General features: G+C 32.8%; 3 protein-coding genes, 1 non-coding gene and 2 pseudogenes across 4 annotated transcripts; 4 read left to right on the top strand and 2 right to left on the bottom strand.

Annotated features, from left to right (window-relative positions):
* The first annotated feature begins 713 nt into the window (after positions 1 to 713).
* Positions 714 to 3,992, top strand: LOC106408606 (annotated as a pseudogene).
* Positions 3,993 to 4,189: 197 nt separating this feature from the next.
* Positions 4,190 to 6,267, top strand: LOC106377949 (purple acid phosphatase 6). Its single transcript, XM_013818165.3, has 7 exons — positions 4,190 to 4,402; positions 4,493 to 4,711; positions 4,802 to 4,913; positions 4,990 to 5,216; positions 5,299 to 5,437; positions 5,512 to 5,854; positions 5,940 to 6,267. Exons 1-7 carry the CDS (start codon positions 4,241 to 4,243, stop codon positions 6,118 to 6,120), a joined length of 1,383 nt encoding a protein of 460 aa, XP_013673619.1. The 5' UTR covers positions 4,190 to 4,240; the 3' UTR covers positions 6,121 to 6,267.
* A 454-nt stretch (positions 6,268 to 6,721) lies between these two features.
* On the top strand, positions 6,722 to 10,098 carry LOC111201484 (annotated as a pseudogene).
* Positions 10,099 to 13,269: 3,171 nt separating this feature from the next.
* LOC106377941 (protein SHI RELATED SEQUENCE 2) lies at positions 13,270 to 15,617 on the top strand. The gene is made up of 2 exons (XM_013818155.3): positions 13,270 to 14,591; positions 14,991 to 15,617. Exons 1-2 carry the CDS (start codon positions 14,036 to 14,038, stop codon positions 15,380 to 15,382), a joined length of 948 nt encoding a protein of 315 aa, XP_013673609.1. The 5' UTR covers positions 13,270 to 14,035; the 3' UTR covers positions 15,383 to 15,617.
* Positions 15,618 to 17,783: 2,166 nt separating this feature from the next.
* On the bottom strand, positions 17,784 to 20,418 carry LOC106451630 (aldehyde dehydrogenase family 3 member F1). Its single transcript, XM_013893578.3, has 9 exons — positions 19,993 to 20,418; positions 19,796 to 19,892; positions 19,502 to 19,708; positions 19,176 to 19,300; positions 18,983 to 19,087; positions 18,740 to 18,912; positions 18,569 to 18,659; positions 18,339 to 18,488; positions 17,784 to 18,160 (listed from the first exon to the last, which is right to left on the bottom strand). The coding sequence occupies exons 1-9, from the start codon at positions 20,260 to 20,262 to the stop codon at positions 17,924 to 17,926; spliced, it is 1,455 nt and encodes a 484-aa protein (XP_013749032.1). The 5' UTR covers positions 20,263 to 20,418; the 3' UTR covers positions 17,784 to 17,923.
* Positions 20,419 to 21,484: 1,066 nt separating this feature from the next.
* TRNAP-CGG lies at positions 21,485 to 21,556 on the bottom strand. The gene has a single exon. It is a non-coding gene; the product is annotated as a tRNA-Pro (tRNA).
* Positions 21,557 to 25,720: the final 4,164 nt, after the last annotated feature.

Below are 25,720 nucleotides of genomic sequence, written 5' to 3'. Positions count from 1 at the left end.
GGTAATATTCTGCGTATAAAGATTCGATGAATTTTGTGTTTTTTTTTTTTGAAACTAAAGATTCGATGGATATATCTCAAATCTTATATCTGATAATTAGTTGTCAACAAAACGAAATCTGATAATGAGATTATTCTATACTTTGTTACATTTTGATGATTTACATATCTCTTTTCAGTTTAAATTTTGTTCTTTAGAATTATACCGAACCAAACAGTTCAAAAAGAAAATAATCCTAAGTAAATTCTTCCTAATAGCATATTCCCAAACATCCGACGCTTATATAAAGCCTAGTTAACCAACTGATCACAACAAACACCAAAGCTCTTAAGCAATCAAACCATTAAAGATGAATGTAAAGTGTATAATCATTGTTCTAAATTTAAGATACTCAAATTGTTATAATCTTTGTTCTTAATTGAAGATACTCAAATTGTTATAATCATTGTTCTAAATTTAAGATACTCAAATTGTTATAATCATTGTTCTAAATTGAAGATACTCAAATTGTTATATTCATTGTTCTAAATTTAAGATACTCAAATTGTTATAATCATTGTTCTAAATTGAAGATACTCAAATTGTTATATCAACACTACATTACAAATTTAAGGTAAATTGTATAATCATTGTTCTAAATTTAAGATACTATAATCATCCGGCTCTTGGAGCAGATAAATGTCACACGTGACACAAGCGATTATCTTTGGTACATGACCAGGTAATAAAAAGAAAACATGAGCTATGGCTGCAATGTGATTCTCAGGACTTGCTAAACCAACATTTTGGAATTTGATGTAGTGTTGATATTGGCGAAACTGAATCATTCTTGCATTGTGGAGAGCTACCAACTCTCATTATCCAGTCCACAAGCCATGCCGTTCATATATTTGTCAATGGACAGCTTTCAGGTATATGATACTCCCTCACTTTCAAACTAAGTATCTTTGTAACATATATTTTTTGTTACAAAATAAGTGTTGTTTAATGATTTGAATGTAACTTTTTCTATTAATTTATCTCTTTTGCTCCTAATCAAACTAATAATAAAAGTTATGCAATTATAATAACCAAACAAAGACAAATTTAAACATTTAACTAGTTCCTTAATTTGTGTGCAAAACTCTAGAATGACAACTAAATTGAATTGGTGGAAGTACTAACTTACCTCATTAACTTCCATTAGAGAGTTTTTGATATGTATAAATTCACAGGTTCTGCCTTTGGAACAAGGCAAAATAGGAGATTCACTTATAGGGGAAAGATCAATCTACATTCTGGAACTAACAGAATAGCATTGCTGAGTGTTGCTGTTGGATTACTAGTTAGTATTCTTTTTTTTTCCTTTCTCTCTGCTGCTTTAAGTTTTTTTTTAATCATTTTTCTCTTGTCCTGATCATCCTTTTTGTGTTCAGAATGTGGGTGGGCACTTTGAGTCTAGGAACACTGAAATCTTGGATCCTGTTGCACTGCACAGTTTGTCTCAAGGGAAGCGAGACTTGTCATGGCAAAAATGGACATACCAGGTGGAGCTGAGAGGTGAAGCTATGAATCTTTCATATCCAACCAACACACCGTCTATTGGGTATCCTGGATATGTCTTTAACTGTACAAAAGCCTCAGCCTCTGACATGGCACAAGACTTATTTTGATGCACCTGAAGGAGATGAGCCGCTTGCTCTGGACATGGAAGGCATGGGAAAAGGTCAGATATGGGTGAACGGTGAGAGCATTGGTATATATTGGACAGCATTTGCAACCGGTGACTGTGATCACTGTAGCTACACCGGAACATATAAGCCAAACAAGTGCTTATCCGGCTGTGGTCAGCCTACACAAAGATACTACCATGTTCCGAGATCATGGTTAAAGCCGAGCCAAAACCTGTTGGTCATATTCGAGGAGATTGGAGGGAACCCATCAGCTGTCTCTTCGGTTAAAAGATCAGTATCTAGAGTTTGTGCTGAAGTTTCTGAATACCATCCGACTATCAATATCTGGCAAATGGAAAGCTATGGTAAAGGACAAACGTTTCATAGACCAAAGCTTCATTTGAAATGTAGCCCTGGTCAGGCTATTTCAGCTATCAAGTTCGCAAGCTTTGGAACGCCTTTGGGAAAATGCAGGACTTACCAACAAGGAGAGTGTCATGCAGCTACTTCATATGCTATCTTAGAGAGGGTAATAATCTTTACTCAGATAAAGAAAGTTTTTAACACTTTTTTGGTTTTATAATCGTGGTGTATTTTTGTTATATGCAGAAGTGTGTAGGGAAAGCGAGAAATGCAATGCTGATATCAAACACTAACTTCGGGAAAGACCCATGTCTGAATGTGTTGAAACGGTTGACTGTTGAAGCAGTTTGTTCCCCTGAGACATCTTTAACCAGTTGGAAGCCTTAAAGACAACTATTGAGCTCTTTGACTACAAAATGTATAACCAAACTATACAGAAGACAGAGAGAGGAGGAAAAGAAGTGTAAGATGTGTTGAAATGTGTGTTAGTTTTGAACAGAAATATTGTGGTTTAGAGTAGTTTGAGTTAGATAAAAGTTGTAATGAGTCTTGCGCAATTCCGGGTCTTGTCAAAACGTTCTGCCCACCGGTTACCAATGACAATTTTAACCAGTTACGGAGACTGGAATTGTTGGGTATGAATGAACTCGGTTTAATGTTTGGTTTTGATTTGTCTTTGTCAATGGTTTATGCTAGGAGAGGATATTCTATTGTTGTTATGTTTTCATTTCTAATGGGTTTTCTCTTTTTTTTCTGTAGTTATGTTTATAAACCTTTTTTAACTCGTTAATTATAAAATCTTTTAATCTGTTTACTTAAGCCTAAATTGCAGTTTTAAAAATCTTCCAGTTTTAGGGTGTTATTGGATAATTCTAGTGTTATTGGATTATGATTCTTTAAAACTATATTTAAGTCTGATGTTCATGGATTTGTAATAAGTTGTTAAAAGTTTATAGAAATCTGGTGTTATTAGATCGGGTATTTTACAAAGTCATATAAAATCTTGTGTTATTCGGAAAAAATGAAAGTAACTGATTTTGTCATGACTTAAAAGTCTGTTGTTATTCGTTTATTGATTCTACATATTTTCTTCACAAACTCTGTTAAGTAAAGTATTGCACATCGATCATGTATTCTCATATACTTTTTATAATTTAATCAAATTTAAAATTAATAGCATTTCAAAACAAACTCTGTAAATTTTGGTTGCAACACGTCTTCACTTACTTGCCACTGTAAAGATTGTATCACGTAATCAGTTCACTCACCCCAATATAAAATTCCAACTAAGTACAAACCTAGTAAATTCCTAGGAAAGTCAATGGTTTGGGAAGTGGGCACAAAGAACTTTGATCAAAAACTTAAAATTTGCAAGCTACGAAAAAAAGAAAATGAACTCCTGCAAAAATGCAAATAGGAGAAGGGAAACGGAAGAACAAGAAAAATAATACAAACTGGGAAAATGAAGAGGATACCAACAAATTAACACAACAACACAATATCTTAAGATACTCTGCTTAAGTTTATAATTATCTCGAATAAAGAATCTAACGATTTTATAAAACTCTTCAACAAATTATTAAGAAAATTGAAATATCATTATAACTCTTTTAAAATTCAGAAACTAATTAATTTTAAAAAATCATCAAAACTCTTTTTAAATCAAAAACCAATAACAGCCCCTTAGATTTTTTGTATTCTGTTTAGATTTTTTTCTTGTGTAAAATATTTTACCACATCTTAACATCTAATATACAATACAAAAGCTGGTAATATTTTGAGTATAAAGAATCGACGGATATATCTCAAATTTGAAAAATTTATAATTGTCGAAAAATATGATAAGAAGATGATTATTCAACACTTTGCTACATTTTGATCATGTGTTAATAATAAAACTCACCAAAATAAACGAAGTTAATATCAGCGAGCCGAAATATTTTTTTTCCTGAATTAACTACATTTTATTTATACGATCGTAACTAAATCAAAATTAGTTATTCTTACAAAAAAATCTTTTACATATCCTTTCCGTTTAAATTTTATTCTTCAATATTATTCTCAACCAACAGTTCAAAAAACAAAATATTCCTAACTAAATACTTATCACTAGCATATTCACAAAAAAAGCATATTCCTAAGCATCCTACTCAAACTTATATAAAGATAGTTAACCAATTGATCATAACAAACACAAAGCTATTGAAACAATCAAACGATTAAACATGAACTCAATCCATTTCTTCCTATTATCTCTAGTGCTTCTGAACATTACCACTGTAATCAATGGTGGAATGACAAGTAAATACGTTAGACAAGCTCTACCATCGATTGAGATGTCTCTGGAAACATTTCCTCCACCCTCTGGTCATAATGTTCCTGAACAGGTTTTGAATATATCTTTTCAGTTGCATTAACGTATCAAACCATCATTTTGTATTAATTTTTTTTGTATTGTTTTTTCGGTATTATTTCAGGTTCATCTAACGCAAGGAGACCATGACGGACGTGCCATGATCGTCTCGTGGGTGACGCCGTTAAACCTAGCTGGTACTAACGTCGTTACTTACTGGATCGCTGGTAACAGCAGCGACGTGAAGCCGGCAAAGAAGAAAGCTCATGGTTCAACGTCCTCTTACAGATTCTATGACTATACTTCCGGTTTTCTTCATCACGCTACCATTAAAGGACTCGAGGTTTGTGTTGTATTACTTAACTTGTTATTTAAGTAACAACATGATCTTCTTTTATATGGTGTCTTAAATGTTTTTTGTTTTACGTTGCAGTATGATACTAAGTACATCTACGAGGTTGGTACCGCTAAATCCGTTAGACAATTCCACTTCACGACTCCTCCGAAGGTTGGACCCGATGTTCCCTACACATTCGGGATTATTGGTAATTCACTGATCTCTTTAAAACTATATTCAAACTAGTGTTATCATATCGATATGAAATGAGTTTTTTCTTGTAGGTGATCTTGGACAAACTTATGCTTCGAACGAGACATTGTACCATTACATGTCGAACCCTAAAGGCCAAGCCGTTCTCTTTGCTGGAGACTTGTCTTACGCAGACGACCAACCAAATCATGACCAGAGAAAGTGGGATACTTGGGGAAGATTCATGGAGCCTTGCGCTGCTTACCAGCCTTTTATCTTTGCCGCTGGGAATCACGAGATAGATTTCGCTCCGGAGATTGTAAGATTCGCTTAGTCGCATTCGATTCAAGTCTTTTTTGTTGTTTGGTTTTGTTCGGTTTAATTTGAATCTGTAATATTAGGGTGAGCCTCACGCCTTCAAGCCTTACATGCATCGTTACCCTAACTCCTACAAATCCTCAGGGAGCATATCTCCTCTTTGGTACTCAGTCAGACGTGGCCCTGCTCACATCATCGTCCTCTCCTCTTACTCTGCCTACGGTAACAAAAAAAAATCACAAAACCCTAAAGATTTTGTAATCTCTCTTTATTTTATTACGTAATCTCATTACCAGGCAAATACACACCACAATACTTGTGGCTGGAGCAAGAGCTGAAGAACGTGAACAGAGAGGAGACTCCATGGTTGATTGTCATTGTTCACTCGCCGTGGTACAACAGCAACAACTACCATTACATGGAAGGTGAGAGCATGAGGATAGCGTTTGAGTCGTGGCTTGTTAACAGCAAAGTTGACTTGGTCTTGGCTGGTCACGTCCATGCCTATGAGAGATCCGAACGTTTCTCCAATATTAAATACAACATCACCAATGGCTTGAGCACTCCTGTGAAAGATCTTAATGCTCCAATGTACATCACAATTGGAGATGGAGGAAACATTGAAGGAATCGCAAACAGGTACTAAGAACAATATTTTAAGCAAAATGATTTTTTTTTTTAATTTTTTTTATATAAAACTAAGTTTTATGTTTTTTACATGTAGTTACACTGACCCTCAACCAAGTTACTCAGCTTACAGAGAGGCTAGTTTCGGTCACGCTCTCTTGGAGATCAAGAACAAGACTCATGCGCTCTACACATGGCATAGGAACCAAGACAATGAACCCGTCGCAGCCGATTCTATCATGTTGTATAACAGATACAATTTACAAACGGACGAGTAGTTTCCTTCAACATGAATGTCTAAGTTCTTGTTTTTTTTCTCTTATTTGATTTAGGATTTTAGATTTGTTTTCTCTGATTTTCTGTTTTATTTGCTTTTTCATCAGATTTAATATTTTCAATTTAGTTTGAATAATAAGATTGCGTTAGATTTTGCCCAATATTACAGGGATAAATTTGTTTGGATTATCAAATATTATCTTCTTTTTTTATATGCAAACAAAATAAATACATTAATAAGGAAAATAATATTTTATAATGCGAAATGTAAAATATCTTACAACACTCTGATTGATCTGCATTCCAAAAGCGAAGAAACTAAACACGCCTTGTTGTTTACGTAACTAAACCATCTCCAAAAAAAACGCGTTGTTTTCTTAAATATTGATAATGCAGTTAACGAGGTATGCATGCATAAAGGGAACTGCTTATCTTTTGCTCATTGTGACTGAATTGTATGTTACAGCATTTGCATTTGTACATTTGTATTCGTCCTCAGATACAAAACGGGGCCACTTTTGTCAAGATCGACAAGATTTGATATAGTCAAAGACAACTCACCAGCTTTAGCTTTCCAAGACGACGGCGCCAGGATGGATCCCGATGGGATCAGAAAATGCATCAAAGAAGTCTAATACGACAATTGGACAACGTAAGTATTTTTATATTTTGTTAAAAGAAACGTTGAGCTTCTTTCTAGTCAGGTTGCTACAAAGAGTTTCACCTTTTGCGTGTGTAGATGGAAATGGTTTTAACTTTTAAGACAAGTACCATGAGACTTGGAGCGTATTGATATATACAATATACACTCTGAACTTGGCGTGTGTTCTGTTTTTAAGTTTACTATGTTTTTATCTTCTCTGTTCTAGCAAAGCTACACAGAGCGTTGGTCTTCTGTCTTACACGTTCTTTAGGAAAACGGGCCAGGATGATGTGACTGTTCTATGGTAAAACCTTCAGCATCTGTAGCTTCTTGTTTTCATGCCTGAAACATTATCTGATCATGGATTTAAGAATTTAGGAGATATAGACATTTACTAAAGATTTTAATAATTTTTTCTCCATAATTTGAGGACCTATGTTTAATTGTTTTTGTATATAATATCCATGCGTCTATCGCAAGTTATATTAATCGTTTCTGTAATGCAGATTGATATTTGATATATCCAAAGATGGGCCCCAACCAATTATTTATGAATCTTCAGAAGATTGGTTTACCAACCTTAACATTCTTCTCAAATGGTCACAGGTTGGTTCCTTCTAAACACTCTAATTTCACGTGTAATTCTAATGTGTCATGTTTATTAATTCTATTCTTAACCAGTTTGAGGATATTGGAGCGCATGGAACAAAAGTAATTATATACAACTTGTGGCTTAATGATGAAGGGATCTATGAGCTGAGTTTTGACGACGATGATGAGGTACTTAACATTTCTTTAAAGGGCCAGGTATTTTGCAGGAGTTGGGTTCTAACATTTGTATAACAGGACAAAAGACTTCGAGATGAAAGTGTTCAGGACGAGAAACGGATTAACTCGAGAACATTAGATCTTAGATCTCATATCTCTTACCGTGTTAGGCATTCTCTAAGGGTAACTCTCCTGAACATTCTTTCTTGCTGTTGCAAGGGTGTTTAAAGGCTGACTTTGTTAGTTTCTTTATCCTCAGGCTTACACTTCAATGCTATATCTCAAAATGTTCGGAAATTTCAAGATTATATATTCTTCGGGGAATCTCTGTGGTGCAGTTCAATATTGCTGATTAATTTAGATATCCTGAGAATATAATGTACAAACCACAAGCAGCTGCAATGAAACACAAACCAATACTTCCTCTTTCTTTCTTTTCATGTGTACTTTCACATGTTAATGTTTAGACAGTGAGAGCAATGATCGCTAAGCATTCTTATATATATATAACAGGCTGCAGCTGAAATTAAAGTTGGATTCATCAAAGAGGCGCCTAAACTTCCAGTTACGGTTTCAGTGTATATTTAAAACTCAACATGAAAAAAATTAATTTCATGAAAAATTGGATTATTAATGTGTTCCTTCTTAGTAGGTGCGAGGAATATACAAAGAAAGAGACTGGCATGGAACAGACGGTAAGTTTGATTCCATATTATAAAACCAGAGACAAACTGTTACATAGATTCTAAGTTCTCACATATATGTAAATGGATGATGAAACAGGTAAGGAACTTAGAAAAGGAACTGGAAGAAGCTAAAAGTAAATGTGCACAACTTGCTCTGCTTGTGGATGCTAAGAGGAAGGAGATGCAGCAAGTTTAGTTAAAACGTTAAGACTCTTTGGAATCTAAAGACCACCCTAGTTTGATTAAGAACTTAATTATGGTGTTCTTGCATTTTCTTATAAGCGTGCGCATTTGTAACTGCCAGAAAAATAGTTAGGATCTAAGACAAGCCTCTAAAAATAGTTCTACTTAAAGTATCAGAAGTTGATATTGTAAGAACCAATTCTCTTTCAAAGTTTACTAGAAAGACTAAAAAGAAGTGGTCCTGCGTGTTACAAAAGTATGAATTTAAATTAATTTTATAGAGTGGGGACAATTACAGAAACCTAAGTTTTATCATTATGTATATATCTTAATTATATTAAAATCCATTAGACATAAAATTTCATTAAATGAATAATGGAGGAGGTAAAGGTGCAGTAGAATCTTCTGTAATCAATTAATTTGCATCCCAACCCAACTGGATTAAATGGATAATGAGTGGTGCGAAGTGAAAAAACACAATTTACATCATTACATTTATATGGACCGACCGACCAATCACTAACAACGCATGGACCATAGTCAAAATTCAACATCCATTGCCCTATTATTATTGATTGAGCCAAGATCCATAGCTCTTTAATTTTTACTTTATATTCCATGCCGATCTTTAAAGTGTAGTATAGGGTTTGATTGTACTTTCGGTTTGTGTTTACCTTTGTTTAGATAATTAAAAATCATGGCTAGTTTTAAATAAAACCACTGAAAATTGGAAAATTCATTATAAATGCTTTTTTATATATTTAGTATTTGTATACATTTCAGTCCTTTTCTAACCATCTCTAGATGTTTTCAATAGTAAGAAAATCCAGCTTTTTATGAGTTTTGGGAATTAGTTTGGGTTCGATATGTAATTCCGATTAACAAATATGAAATTACCAAGAAAATACAGAAGAATATATTATTTGAATATTGAAGGGGATATATGTTAGGTTTGGTGCATAACTCTTATTCTTCTTTAACTATATTGTTATTATATGGTTGATGTATATATCCAATAGATTAGACTTTTCTCCAAAAGACTCAAATATGCCATGTTGTTATCAACAAAAAGCCACATTTAAAGGCTGAGAAAATGACAGCCATTACATTATAATAGAATTTCATTTTTTTCCATTATTGTCTAAGTTCTTGTTCCCATTTGCTAAAATGTACTCCTTTCATGAAGCAAGCAAGCATCCCAAAATTAAGACCTTCTAGTACTACTTTGTTCAAATGTTGCCTTAACATAAACATTTACATATTTACAACTTAAAAAAAAAACAAACCCTTAAAATAAAATAAAAGCCAAACTTTTATTATAATCTCATCAGCGACGACAATCTCAACTTTTATTTGTATTACATCGATTCACTCCCCCACAAGCGATATTATCTTCTTCTTTTTTGAAACACTGTTTGTTATTTATTTATAAAACATAAAAAAAAACTACTACAAAATAAGAAAATATGAAAGTTTAAGCAAAAAAATGAAGATTTTAAATAAACTGAGAGAGAGTCAACGCAGAGGAGAAGACAACACTGGGCTCAAGAGACCTCTCGACAGGTTTAAGGGACAGACAGCAAACGTCTTCTTCTTCTCGGGCCTCTCCCACTTGTCATTTTCTCTTCTCATTCTTTCGTTCTTTCTTTTCTTTTATCTTTTCTTAATTTAAAAACCCTTCATGACTAAATTTCACCATTTTAAATAGCATTTCCTTTCCAAAACCTTCGGATTAGACTAACCTGATCGATCCTATCCTGATAAAAAGGCGATTTTAATTTGATTTTTATTTTTAGATATTAATTTGGTCCAATTATGTGGTCAAGCGGACGAGTTTACTATTTAATTATACAATAGCAAAATAAACGATATAGCTATTGTTTCTTGTTCTATTCGGATGTGACACCACAGATTTTTATAGGGGAGAAATTATAAAATGACTGATTTTAATTTTTGGATCTAAAAATTTCAGACCAATCCAACAGGTTTTTGGTCCATCACAGCATCTTCAACTGTAGAATCCTTGTTGATGTACTACCATCTCAAACAATGTTTTTTTTTTTAATCTCAGATAACAAATACCCAGAGCCGTGCTCAGAGGCTTTTGAAAAAGGCATTTGCCTAGAGCTTCCAAATTTTGTAAAAAATTTAGGGTCTCAAATTACAAAAAAAAATAAATACTTTTACATAGTAGTTAACATATTATCTTAGTTAGATTTTTATTTTTATTTGAATTTAAATTTGACTTCTGTTTAAAGTAACTAAGTTTGTGATTATTTTTGCTATATTTTAAATAAACCTATAAAGATTCCACTTCTAAAAAACTGTAAATATTTGATCATAATGGTCTTTTCTTTTATATGCTATGAGTTAGATTTATTTTATATATTTATGAGAATTTGATAAAGAAAATATAATATTTTCAATATATAGTTTATTATAGTTAATTTAAATGCTAAGATTTACATTTTTGACAGCTACCAACATTTCAATCAAAAATTTATATCTTTGTATTTATATTACAAATTCATACTTTTTGTTCATGATTTAAATTTTTATAAAATAAAATTTTGGTTAAGAAAATTTAGAAAACGTTTATGTAATAACTCAAAACTTTTGAGTGTTATATATATATATATATATATATATATTATTAAAAATATATCATGTAAAATATATTTTTGAACTCGCCTTGGACCTCCGAAAACCTTCGCACGGCACTGCAAATACCATGTAACTGGATGAATATACCTCATATAATCATCGGATAGCATGGAATACGTGTATGAAAATTAAAATATATTAAATTGCATCCGTATTTAATCAAATTGTATGCATTTTATTTTACATATTTTATGGTGATTTGTGAAGTTTAATAGCTCGGACATTACGTGATATGGTCTCTTCCTAGAGGATGCAAGGGGACGGGATCTTATTACCAAAGAGTATAATTAGGGATATTTCAAATCTAATATCGTTTGTCATATGTTTTTTTAACTTAATTGGTGTCCTTATGTTTTTCCTTGCCGAAAGTGTTTCCTAGCCGTGAGAAGAATTTTCGATGCCCTAAACACAATAAAAACTTAGCCACAAATTTAGATATTTTATAATAAGTAAACTTTATAAATAAACTGTTTGTTGACATAAAAATAAACTATTTACAAAAAGTACAACAAAAATATAAAATTTTAAAGGACTATGATCCATAATGCAGTAATTTATATATAGCTATTAGATTTTTTAAGAAAGTAAAAATGGAATAAAAGTTAACTGTTAAATACAAAGTTAAGGAAAATATAATTCATTGTCGTAAAGTTAAATATAAACAAGTGAATTATTAGAAAGAAAGATAAATTTTATATTAAAAAAACAAAGATTTAAACCATAACAAACAAGTATTTGTAGACATGCTTCTAAAATTTATTTGAAATCAATTTGATGCCCTAAGCCATTGTTTCTTCTTCAGCCACATAACAAATGAGGCTTATATTATACAGCCTCATTTTACATATATTTTCCAATCAAAATATACACCTCCTGATTAAGTCATCTAGATAGCAAATCTAGTGATATGAAACGAAGATATTATTTAATTACACAATTTTGGAGCAAAAAGGTGATCCTACCATCATTTTGTATTCTTTGTTTTTCATATTATATTATTTTGTGTCAGAATATGTTCACTTAGTTATCCTAGAGAATGCAAATCAAAATATTCTTATTCATAGATTTTATTACATTATTTTACTGTCTTTTGTAGAAACATAAATAATTCACAGTAAAAAGAATGGAATACAAAAAAAAGTAGACGTAGGTGGCGCAGTGTTCCCTTGTATAGCCGCAGAGAGTCCAAAGAGTAACGTGCATTTTTTCTTCTTTTTTCACCTTTCCTCAGTTTTGTTGTTGTTGTAAATATTTCCTTAATTATCAGATCACTCACAACTAATATTAATATGATCACTTGTTACAATCAATAAAAAGAGCGCCTCTTTTTCACTGCCCCGAATCTCTCTTTTTCCATAAACTATTCTATGGTGATTTTTTATACAACACTGATTGTTAGTCTACTCTTTGTAATTAGTTCGCCGAATCATTGATTTCCTGGTGCGTGAAAAATTAAGAATATCTATAAATTTAAAAGAGAAATACTGACATCCAAATGTATTATAATAAATTTAAGCTTCACTAAGAGATTTTCAATCACAAAAAACCGTAAGAACAATTCCAGTATATCTCTAAAATTTTACTCGAAATTCTATTATAAAATATATTTTCCATAACTTTATATGAAAATAAAAAATGTTAATTTTCTTTATATTCAGGGAAATGTTGTTATTTCCTTTATTTAGAATAATTTTTTGTATTTGCAGAAAAATATTTTAAATTTATATAGTTAAATAAATAATTTTAATTAATTATAAATTCATTTTTGATCATATGATTTCTGTAGACAACTGTGTTGTGATTAGACATAAAATTCATTTATATGATTATTAAAACTTACTTAAAGCTACGTTAAAGTACGAGAGAACCTAAGGCATCTAGGTGAGCAATTAATATTCTTAGAGACTAGATAAAACGTACTCCCTCTGGATTTAAATATAAGATGTTTAAGGTTTTACACACATATTAAGAAACAATAAATACAATATTTTAGTTATTACTTTTTGATTATATCAATAAAGTTTCACCACTCATAATTTTACTTTTTAATTTATATTTAAATTTTAAAAATAAATGCATTAATTATATCTCAAAACATCATATATTTGTATACAAGATAAAAATATAGAACATCTTACATTCGTATCCGGAGGGAGTATAATTAAGCGGTATTAGCCATAATTAATACTCCGTCAAACTATACGTACAGGCACATGTGCTAACTCTTTTTTTTTATAATACGTAAAAATCATAAATGTTATATAACTCCAAGGAAAATTTGATCAAGAAAAAAAATTAAATTGTTCCATGTTAAGATCAAATTCGCCACGTGACAAACTCTAGTCCATGGGATGAGAACAAGAAAGCTTGGACCGTGGATCATCCCCCGTGGGTGTGAGACTCGGAGTCGATAGATAGAGAGAGAGAGAGAGAGTATTTCTCTAATTATATTTACTTTCACTCGGACAGAACTAGAAGCGTTTTGTTCAGACAAAGCCGAAGTGAGAAGGGGAAAGAAAAGCTTTTCACTTTGGTTTTCACAGAATCTGCAAAAACCCAAATCAGAGAGACTTAAATTCTAGGGATGAGCAGAGCAGAGCAGAGGAAAGAGAAAGCTAAAGAACGCGGCGGCGTGGCAGAAATCTATTGAGAAAAACAAAGATCATACACAGACCCAGCTTAAATTCTTCTTTCTTAATTCTCTTTTATTTCTTTCTTTCTTCTTCTTACTTTCTCCCACTTCAACTACTCATTACTTTTTACCAAAAAAAAAAAAACTACTCATTACCAAGAACCACACTTTGCTCCAAGAGAGAGAAATTAGGGTTTAGATTCTAACAGCTTTAGTGAGAAAAAGCTGAACTTTAGTGAGAAGGAGAAGTAAAGAGGAAAAGGATTTCATGGTAATTAGGGTTTTTGAATTATGGATATTGTTTGGTCAAGATTAGGGTTTGAAGTGTTAGGTCTTAAGAAATGGCTGGGATGTTTTCACTAGGAGGAAACAACAACAACAACAACAACAACAACAACGGATACCAAGAAGAAGGAAATCAACAACAACAAAAGACAAACTGGGTTTGGTATAGATCAAACACAAACACCAATAATATTAACCCAAGCTCGAGCGTATGGCAGATTCCACCAGAGCAACAGATTCTCATGCATCACCATCAACCACATCCACAACAACAAAGCATAGATCTTTATCCAGGTCATCAGATAGACGTCTCTGATATAGCCACATCATCAAGGTCCATCACCATAAGCTGTCGGGACTGTGGAAACCAAGCCAAGAAAGATTGCACTCACATGCGTTGCAGAACTTGCTGCAAGAGCCGCGGCTTCGATTGTTCCACTCACGTTAGGAGCACGTGGATACCCGTTGCGAGACGCCGTGAGAGACAACAGCAGCTTCATATGTCCACATCAGGAGGCGGCGGTGGTAGCGGCGGTTCGAGTATCCCTAAACGTCATAGGGATACAACTCTTCCGGAAACATCCTCCTCTCGCTTACCATCCGACTCAGCAGGTTTTTGTTTCAGATTTATTTTTATTATTCAGACGACTTCAGATTCCAACCATATTTGATGTGATTTTTAGAATAAAACTCGGATACATTTAAAAGCAGCTGTTAATGTTCCATTTTACGGCAACTTTTTTTTTTGCTTATATTAAAAATATAACGTTCTGACTTTACGTTTTTTTTTATCAAACATCTTTAAATTGTCAATTTCGTTTGATTTTTGAGGTTTTCAAGATGTTTGATAAAACCATTATATGTTGTGTTCTGTTGTGAAAGCAGTCATCACATAAATTAATTTGAAAACACAAACGCTACTAGAGAAAACATTAATTAGGCGCAAGAATCTATTGTTTATGTGGGACTTTTCGGGTGTATTGTTTGAAACTTAATGTGTGTATTTTTTAGGGTTAGAAATGGGGAAGGCGAGTTTTCCACCCGAAGTGAGCTCTGATGCGCTTTTCCGGTGTGTAAGAATGAGCGGCGTAGACGACGGAGGAGATGGTCAATACGCTTATCAAACGACGGTGAACATCGGAGGTCATCTCTTCAAAGGAATTCTATATGACCAAGGCCCTGAAAGCAGCTACATGAGTGGTGGCAGTGGCGGAAGCGATCATCATAGCTCTTCTGCAGGAGGTGGAAATACGTTTAATACTCCAGCTATAGCAGACGGTGGAAGAGGAGGATCCTCGGCGATGTTTGTAGATCCTAATTCTAGTAGTTACTATTCAAGTAACATGATGACGATGTTCGTGCCACCAGGTACGCAATTCTATCAAAACCCACCAAGATCTTGATTAAATCAAGAACTCCAGTTTTTAATATAATATATTGAAACTATATATGTAATGTGTGTTTTGAGTGTTTCTTCATCAGCCCTATGTAATAGATGGACGACTTTTCATATCGTATCAACATCTGCATGTTTGTTTGTCTTGTAATGTGTGTTTAATTTTATGCTTCTTGTACGGTAATGAATATATATTATTGGTGGTTTACGTTAATATGTAAGTTTTGTTTTTTTTGGTTCTCGATGTTGCCGGTTGCTCCTTCTCCCATTGGGTAACCTCGAGATTTTCTTATGTTTTAATATTGGATAAATTATAATATTTTCATATGGTACAGTGAAGTCTATCTATATTTAAAGGTAAAGTAGCAAACTAACTAAAGTGAAATCAATAGTGACAAACGACAGGAAAGCAAACGAGGGCAAAAAAATTTCAGAATATAATAAGTTATGATAACCGTACTGGCCGGTCTCATATATTGTCGATTCTATGAATTGGTGTTTGAAAAGTTATGAACTCGTGGATTAATGATATAGATTGTTCATGCATCACAGGCCATGGTAACAGCAATTGGTATATAAAACCTATTAGTTTTAGTGCATACTAAGATTTAGTTAATTAGCTCCTAGCTAATACAACCTTTCCTAGAGTTAAATTAGTCTTGCTTATACCTTAGGTTACACAAACACATTAAATAATGTAGCGGATTGCATAACTAACAAAATATGAAAACATTAATATTTTTCTCTCTGTGACGTCTTTCCGACGCCAACAATCTATATATTGTATAACACCAACAAGCTTATATATTACAGTACCAAAAAATAACTTCTTGTTATATTGCACTATGCTGCTAAGAAACATCGGCCATAAGATATGTATCAATATCACGACCTCATAACCAGTGAGCTCGTTTAGTGAGAGAAAAATTACTATTAGTTACATATTCTTTTATTTTTTTAATGAATGTCAAGTTTATTCAATCCAAAAAACTTTCTTACAATGAATTAGTTACATTTTCAGTATATAAAAGTCTAATTAATTCATAGAATGAGTATATTAAAGAGAAAACGGCCATTAAACCCTGAATTTTTAAATTAAAGCCAAAAAAAAATTTTTGAGCCAATAAAAAATCTCAATTTTCAAATATTGGCCGTTGTAACTCTTATATTGTGTTGACTTGGTAATTTAAGAAACCCGAATAGTCAACTATGAAATCGTTTAAAATAAACATTTGTTAACTCTCTAACTGTCATCATTTTAAAAATTGATTAAAACATCTATCAAACGACATTTTTTTGCTTATGTAAGCATTTATAACATATTTTTCGCGAAACCAGAGTGAAGAATATGAGTTGATTTGGAAATCTGGTTTCGCGAAAGAGATGCTTTAAGTGTTTACATAAGCGAAAAAATATCGTTTAGTCAATATTTTAATCAACTTTAAAATGATATCGTTTAGAAAATTAAAATACGTTTATTTTTTAATCCATTTTAATAGTTGACTATTTGGGTTTCTTAAATAACTGAGTCACCAAAATATAAGAGTTATAAAAGCTAATATTTGAAAGTTGGGGATTTTTTTTTTAACTCAAACACGAGTTGAAGACTTTTTGGCTTTAATTTTAAAGTTATGTTTTAATGGCTGTTTCTCGTATAATAAATATTTTATTATTATTTAAATCTTGATAATCTAATTGCGCATATATTACCCGAAGTTAGGAAGCAATAACAATGTATAAATTATAAATAACTAACGTAATCCTAATTCCCCGGGGAATTAGACATGTGTGCATCTACGAATACAGATCCATTATCCATATATAACATGTTCACTTTGTTGATCACAAATACAAGAAATTAGGAAGACAAGAAACAAGTAAACCACATGACGTTACGTAGTTTATAGCCTCGGGAACGTACCTTGACTTGCAAGTCACCTATCCTCCCTTAATTTTGAACTCTCCAAGAGTGAAGGACAGAACTAGAAGAGATATGGTTTCTGGTTGGATTTGAGTTCAAGAAGAATAGAAGATACATATACAAACAAAGGCAGACAAAGAGAGAGAAGTAAAGATGAAATTAATAATAGTGAGGAAGGTTGAAGAGATTGGATATAAAGAGGGGCAAGTAAGGACGACGTACCAACCAAAAGAAAAGAAACTAGCTAGGGCTTTTGGTAGAGTTTTACATAGGGTGGGGATGAAAGAAATTGCCTCAGTGATGCAGTGACCTATTATTGTGGTGTGCGCGCCCATACTTTTCATCAGCTTTTTTTTTTCTTTGGACAAGACACACATACACACCTTTACGTACATGTATACGACCCCATGTATGTAATTCTAATATAAATTTCTCATTGAAAAGTAGGTATGTAACCGTGGTTACTAAGAATGTAACTCGGTAGAAATATATGTGAAAATTACTTATAGAATATCATATAACTTGAATGACATATGGTGCAAACTTATTAGGTGAAGATATGAAAATCAAACATAAGTGATATGAACCAATCACATATGTGTGTGTTTCTCTTATCGCTTTCTGATTTTATCTTTTAAGACCGAGCATTAAGAGGACAAGCTTGAAGTAAGCTTCACGAAATGCTAGTCTAATAAAAGTGAGCTTGAAGTTGTTCCATGGAGGGTATCGAGCTTCCAGATCCATTGCTAAGCTTCCTTCCATTATTGCCTTCTCATGACTGAAACATTCAAATGAGTATTTCCCGTGATACCTTCCCATTCCACTCTCTCCCACTCCTCCAAAGGGCAACGCATCACACATATACTGCAATCCCAATTACCACTCGAAGACATGAGAAATGCTTCTTTTTTTTTTTTTATAAATGATTAGAAAGTTAAAGGTCCGAAGGCCCGTAGATCCGCTTAGACTAGTTTGATGGGGATTAATTAATCTTGTGGGTGTGTGGAAGAATAGTTGGGAATATGGACAATATTATATATACCTGGATCATGACGTCGTTGAAGGTAACACTTCCTGACGATGTTTCTGACAAGATTCTAGTTTTAAGTTTCTCGTCCTTGGTGAATGCATAGATAGCAAGTGGCTTTGGTTTTGACTTGATGAACCCTATGCTTTCTTGGATGTCTCGTAACTTCGTTACATCATAGACAAAAAAAGATCAGCAACGATTAGACAACTATTTACTCTAATGAATACTTTAACTATGCTTACTGTGATGATAGGGAGAACTGGACCAAATATTTCTTCATTCATTATCTCAGAATCAAGAGGAGGATTCAACAAGATCGTTGGCTCAACATACCTGTCAAACAAACCTAGGTTAAAGAACTTGCAGAACAGATTCCGTGTAACAAAAGAAACGGCATTAAATCAAAACTATACAGCTTCTCTTCGTCCATGGAACCACCATAGACGATTGAAGCTTGAACACGAGGATCATTAAGAAGACGAGACAATCTCTGAAAGTGTTTCTTGGTGACAATCCTAGCTACACATCCAGATTCTTTAGGGTTTTCTCCAAAGAAAGACTTTATCACCGGCTTAAACATTTCAATCTATAGAAAAAAACAACAAACTCTTAGAGACACTAACAGAGACAGCGCTTGCATTTGTGTGGACACGTACCAGGGAAGACGCAAAACTCTGTTCGACAAGAACATAATCTACGGAGATACAAGCTTGTCCACTGCAAGATCCCCATTTTCCTCCAGAGATCCTCTTGACAACCGACTATATATGCTCATGACCGTTAATAAAAATTCAGACAATTTCAACATTACTTAATATTGGATGTAAGAAAATAGAGCAAAGCACATACCTTCATGTCCTTTGAAACAGAGTGGTGATCAATAATGGTGGGACATTTTCCACCAAGCTCCAATGTCACAGGAGTCAAATGCTCTGCAGCTGCAGCCATTATAATCTTTCCGATTCTAGGACTCCCTACATAAAAACAACAATTAGGCATATTACGCTACAACAAATATGTTAATGAATGAAGTCTCATTGTTGGAGAAATAATTAACTAATATATACAGAGATAGAACCAGTCCATTTAGTCTGTCAATTGATTTAAGTTGGAATCCGTCGTATGACTGAATTCAACAAAGCTAGTTATATGTTGAGGTGTGAATAGAGTGATACCGGTGAAGAAGATCTTGTCCCATTGATGTTGCAAGAGGATAGTTGCAACATCAGGTCCTCCTTCAATAACTTTTATGGCTTTGTTGTCGAGATAAGACGGGATTGTCTTGGCGAGCAAGGCAGATGCATTAGGGCTTAATTCAGATGCCTTGAGCAGCACGGTATTGCCTGCTGATATTGCCCCAATCATTGGGTCCAAAGACAAAGCTGACCACAAACAATAAAAAGCACAATATTAACTCTATTAAAAGATTTCAAAAAAAAAAGTAACTGATTCAAGATCCAAACTCTTACATATAGGAAAATTCCAGCTAGACAGAACAAGAACCGTCCCATACGGTTCTGAGATCACTTTCCCTGTTGCTGGGTAGAACAACAGAGGAAGGTTGCTCTGTTTGAGAAAACAATTATCCAAACAAAAAATGATTAATCAATATTTTTTTATCTCATACTACAATTATTAACGTATTCGCATGGCGTTGGGTTCTTACTTTTCTGGGAACAACCCATTTGTCAAGACTGTTTAAAGCAGTAGTAGCTGATCTCATGACAAAGCCAAGCTCATCTCTAAAAGCTTCAGTACTGTGTTTGCCCAAATCTTGAAACAGAACATCGCACATCTTGTCTTCGTTGTCTTTAACCATCTCGATTATAGCTTCGAGCTGTGTCTTCCTCCACTTCACACTCCTCGTCCTCCCGCTCGCAAACGTATCCCTCATCTCTCTCAAGCTCTGATCCACAGTCTCCTTCATGGCTTCCATGGATTTTACTCCCTCGACTCTGTTCAGAAGCAGAGTTTGGTTTTAGTAAGAAGCTCTCTTCTTGTTTGTTTGTTTTTGATTGCCTCTTTTGGAGCTAGAGTGTTTCATTTTCAAGATTCAACCACTTATAGGTGGTGTTTAAAAGGGGAAAGAAAAAAAAACTAGTTGGGAAAGTGATAAGGTAAACATTAAATAGGTTCTGCTATCTTAGGTTTAACAATCGTTATCATGAAGTTACAAGTCCATGTCTTTGTATTAAATGTTATAGTTTATAGTTTTATGCAATGTTCACATGTTAGATATTATAATTTCTACAAATACTTTTAGTATTTAAGCGTCATGCCGTTTGGCTGCGCGTCCATGGGTTCGACTTGCCCCTAAACCCTATGTGGCCATAGAGTGCTTTACGCTATTTAAAAGGTATTAGCGCAGGTTGGCTCCAAGCCAGGGGTGACTACGGGTTGCGGAAAAAAAATTACTTTTAGTATATTACTATATGAAATATATGAATCGGTGACATTAATTGGTGTGTTTTCACAACTAACAAAGTCCGGAACGTCGGTTATTGAAACCGGACATTGAATGCCTCACCGCTGGTAAACATCAAATTCTTTATATTTTTGTTAGTGACACCCGCCATCAAATTCATACATAGTTGGGAACTTCAGTAAGTTTGCATATTAATTGGAAACCTCAATAAGTTAGCGTCAGTACTACGTTAGTGTAGGTGATTGTTGGACCAATTTTAGATCTGTTATTATTCTTATGTAGTGTAGGTGATTGTTGGCAAAACAGTCATACAATTCTGATCCGATCTAGAAACTGAAAATACTACAATAAATTTTTCATATATATACGAAGAAAATGATATTTTAAATATTATAATTTGAGGGAAAGATATTTCTTTTTACCCTTGTTTCTAAAGTAAAATTTATCGATCAGGATTTTCATCTAAAATTGTCCATTATGTGTTGTTAAAAAAAAATTGTCCATTATGTACTGGTTGCTTCTCTGCCGACACACATGGAAACCCCATTGAACATTCATCCTACTTTTTACTGCCTTTAAGCGATCCGGCCCATTTTACTATTTAGGCCTCTATTATAATTTTTAGTGATGGTTAGATCCCTGGAATAATTGAGCCCATTGGACTAAATAGGCCTGTATGGTATGCTTTTTATTACGATGATCAGATCCGAAAAAATAGGAGAAGTACAAGGGAGGGGTGTTCCGAGAATCGAACTCGGGACCTCTCGCACCCGAAGCGAGAATCATACCACTAGACCAAACACCCAGTTGATGATGTAGCTGTACAGCTACTAACTATCGCTTATATCGGAAATTCTATATGAAATAAACTTTTTAAAAACATGGATTATACTTTTTGATTCGTTTGTTGATTTCATTTGATAATAATTTACTATGTAATTTTCAATTTAACTGATATGCGACTGGAGTAAATTTTTATTAGATGTGAAAAATTGACAAGTCAAATAAAGAAGATAAATCTTCCAATTGATAACATTAACCAGAAAAAAATGATGGAGATGCGTAAAGTGGCGGAAACCACAAGGCACCGAAACGTAATTGATGGGCCCAAATCCATTTCGTATCGTCACTAATAATAATCCAAAAATGAAGACTATAGCAATTTATTTAGCTTTTGCCCAAAAAAAAAGCAATTTATTTAGCTAAATAAGTAAATAAACATTATTATGAAGTCAAAGTCTAAAAACCTTTCAATACGTTTCATTTTTTTATTAAAACTCATAAGCCGCCCAAAAAACAATAAAGATCATAAGATTAAGTAGCTTTAACCTAATATTTAAACAAATCTTATGAATAAGCTCAAAAGAGCATACGCACATGTGGAATGTCGTGAATCTAACCTTCATGATATTAAATGTGAACCATTGAAAATGGTTGATTACGTACTAGTTTTTGTGTTTACTGTTTAATGTTTCTTGATATAATTAGTGTTAATTTGTATTAGCTACGTCGTACATTTTAAACTCTGACACACATAATTGTCTGGTCTGATATATCTTAGGATTGTAGCGGCAACTGGAAGATTAATTAATATGAAAATAAACTGGTTAATTTCCGAATAATATTTACGTTAAAATATGGACAATTCATCCTTTTATTTGGAAGTGGTTCCCTTCTTTATTTTCTCTTCTAGAGGGATTGGTTAGTTTTGCGGAGACTATTCATTGTGGAAATAGTTTCCGTGTTAATAATAATGGCTCAAATACGAAATTGAACTTTTTCACCCAAAAAAACGAAATTGAATATCCCTTTATTTACTAGGCTTGGGCATTCGGGATCCCAATCAGATTTCGGTTTTTTCAATCGGATTTCGATTTTTTTGGATTTATCAAAATCAACCCTATTCGGATCATATGAAAATTTGATTCGGGACAGGTAAGGATTTGGGTTGGATTAGTAAATCTTCAAAGAACCGGTACAATACAACACAATGTACTTTCGGGTTCAAGTCCCAATTGGTTTTTCGATTTAAAAGTACATGATTTGTATCTACTTTGTAACCAAAACATAAGTAAAATCGTTTATTCAGTTTTTAAAGTATCTGATTTACCTATTTTGTAATCCAAACATAAGTAAAATCGATTTAAAAATAAGAAAGGAACATCAAAAGTGATCATTCAAAATCAAACGAAATGTAAACATATTTATTAACAAAAAATGAAAACCAAAATTTCATGAAATGAAAAACATTATTCAGTGAAAAAAAAAACAAAATCTAAAATCTTCAAGCTTCAACCATCAACTTTCATATAATAGAATAATTATTTTAGATGTTCAATAATATCTTAGTGTATTTTTAAGAATTAAAATCATCTTTGGTACAAGTTTTTTTCTCGGATTTTGAATGCTCCGGATTCTATTAGATATCCATTTAGGTTCGTGTTTGGTTAAGATAATATCTATAACCTGAAATACCATAAAATAATTAAGAACCATTCAGCCAGGATCGGTTCTGATTTATTTTTATCAAATCCTAGTATTTATTATGCTCAGGGACGGTCATGGACCATGATAAATGAAACATATGCTACATGCCTCTATTTTTTTTGAAAAATATTACATATAAATAGGTCCCTAGAAAAAAAAATTAAGCTTCCAAATTCGAAAATAATTTTTTTACATAAACACAATCACATGCTCCAAAATTTCAGAATTGGCCATGACTATGCCGCTAGATTATCACCACTTCTAGTTATCCAATATTGTTACAGATAATAATTGATTACTATTTTTTTTTTTGTCCGCCAAAGAAAAACTGAAAGCATTAATTTAGCTTTTTCGAGTCTCGAAATTCATAGACTTACCAATAATAAAATTTACGAAGAATAGAAAGTTCATTTCATGGCAAACCCAAGCTCAAGACTTACCAAATATAATTTACAATTCAAATGTCAATACGTAAATTTGTCATCGTATGATTTTCGTATGTGTAGGTTTGTATTTTCTGTTATATTACTCGGTGAAGGACTTATATAATCTACGACAACTTTTTTGAAACTTCTGTAAGTTTATCTTGAATGTCTTACATATCCCATGCGATGAAAATTTAAAGTTTCACAAATACCATTTCTGTTTTAATATTAGTATGGTTTCGTGAATCAAATTTTATTTTAATGATACAGTTTTTAATTTGTAATATTGTGTTAGTACTTTGTAATATTTAAAACTAATAATAAAATAATACTAAAATACTTTAAATATTGTTTTGTAAAAACTATTTAAATGAATTACAAAAATTATTTAAAATCTCTAAGCGACATTTTTTAAAGAACCACTATTTTCAGTTTGACTAATGAAACATAATATTCAAATATCATTATTCACTACAAGAAAACATATTTTTTACGAGGGCAATATACGTTGTAACTTCGTCGTAAACGGGGTGTTACAACGAATGAACCTCGAAACACGTTTCGTCGTAAAACGCCCGTCGTAACCGACGTTTCGTCGTAAATGACTTGTTAAGTTTACGACAAAATATATTCCTCGTAAAGCGCAGGGCAGAGATTCGTCGTAAACTACACGTAAAATTTCGTGGTAAACTCCACGTAATGGATTCGATGTAAAGCACACGTAAACATTTTCGTTGTAACACCCTCGTAAATGTTTCGATGTAAACTCCACGTAACATTTCGATGTAAAGACCATGTAAAATCTTCGATGTAAAAGACTCGTAATTATTTTCGACGGTAATCAGTTGTAAATGTTTACGTCGAGCCTACATCGACGTTTTGTTTTATAATATATTTTGAATATTGTTTTTAACCTCAAATATATATATATATAAATTTGAATTTATTTAAAATTCAGAATTTTAAATAATTTTAATTTTAAAACGAAATATGAAAATAAAAAACATTTATAAAAAAGCATTTAAAAGTCATAATATTTAAATTCATAATACAAACCGAAATATTAAAAAAACTACATATCATCGAAGTAGTCGGTGGGGTTGCTCGGCTGTTGACGGGTTGGATCGGATTCTTGGGGATCTCGTACTGGCAACCCAAGAGCGGCTCGTCTCTGACTCAACATTCTCTGCATAACCGGGTTTCCCACGGCCATCACGTCTAGCAAATCCTCAAGAGAGTCTAAACGAACCTGCTGGCTATCCATTCGAACTTTCATCTGAGAAGTCTCTTCATCCCGTCTCGAAGTGTATGACGAAGTTGCCCTTGCAACTTGGTTAACAGAGCCTATACCGACTATTCGTCCCTTCTTTCTAGGAGCCAGCTATAAAATTAAAACATATATTAATATAGTTATCACTACAAGAAAAAAGGGTATTGATAGCAGTAGAGTATAGCGTTTTTTACCTTTCTGCTATGGTTGATATACCTCTTAACTTTAGATAGCGTTTGTATATTTTAAAACGCTACGATAGAGTGGTATATTTAAAAACGCTATGATAGCATATTTTTAATAGCACATAATTAAAAACGCTATGTTTACCTTTCTAAATCCCTAAACCCTAAACGAATTTTTAAACCCTATACTCTATATACAAATCTTAAATTCTAATACACTAATAGTCTTTATAATGTTTTATAACTTAAACTCCAAATCTTAAATATAAAATTATAAACTTAAACACTTTCAAATTAAACACCAAACCCTATATACACTAAATCCAAACTCTATATCGTACATAATCTTTAAATCTAAAATCGTAAACTTCATATCTAATAGTTTAAAATATTCAATCCTAAAAACATACACGTTAAAACCAATATACATTTATTATATTCACAGAATTTCAACTCAAACCTTAAACTCTTAAACCCTAAACAAACCCAATACACTTAAAACTTTAAAACCTTAAAATTTAAATTCTATTTGTTTTAACATAAACACAAAACTAACAAATCAGTTTTTTTTCTTTAATTATATAACCACAAAATTCAAATCC

The sequence above is a fragment of the Brassica napus genome, chromosome A3 (genome assembly GCF_020379485.1).
Source record: "Brassica napus cultivar Da-Ae chromosome A3, Da-Ae, whole genome shotgun sequence".
In the NCBI taxonomy this organism is placed as follows: Eukaryota; Viridiplantae; Streptophyta; class Magnoliopsida; order Brassicales; family Brassicaceae; genus Brassica; species Brassica napus.
The sequence above is the reverse complement of the archived record's forward strand: the minus strand, read 5'-3'. Positions and strand labels throughout refer to the sequence as shown.

Excerpts from the sequence above, each read along its gene's own strand:
- LOC106377949 (XM_013818165.3), top strand. The coding sequence starts at position 4,241 with ATGAACTCAATCCATTTCTTCCTATTATCTCTAGTGCTTCTGAACATT. Across the intron at positions 4,403-4,492 it reads GTCATAATGTTCCTGAACAG|GTTCATCTAACGCAAGGAGA; the intron begins GTTTTGAATATA and ends GTATTATTTCAG. Across the intron at positions 5,438-5,511 it reads CTCCTCTTACTCTGCCTACG|GCAAATACACACCACAATAC; the intron begins GTAACAAAAAAA and ends TCTCATTACCAG.
- LOC106377941 (XM_013818155.3), top strand. The coding sequence starts at position 14,036 with ATGGCTGGGATGTTTTCACTAGGAGGAAACAACAACAACAACAACAAC. Across the intron at positions 14,592-14,990 it reads CTTACCATCCGACTCAGCAG|GGTTAGAAATGGGGAAGGCG; the intron begins GTTTTTGTTTCA and ends TGTATTTTTTAG.
- LOC106451630 (XM_013893578.3), bottom strand. The coding sequence starts at position 20,262 with ATGGAAGCCATGAAGGAGACTGTGGATCAGAGCTTGAGAGAGATGAGG. Across the intron at positions 19,709-19,795 it reads TAGCTGGAATTTTCCTATAT|CTTTGTCTTTGGACCCAATG; the intron begins GTAAGAGTTTGG and ends GTTTGTGGTCAG. Across the intron at positions 19,301-19,501 it reads GGACAAGATCTTCTTCACCG|GGAGTCCTAGAATCGGAAAG; the intron begins GTATCACTCTAT and ends GTTTTTATGTAG.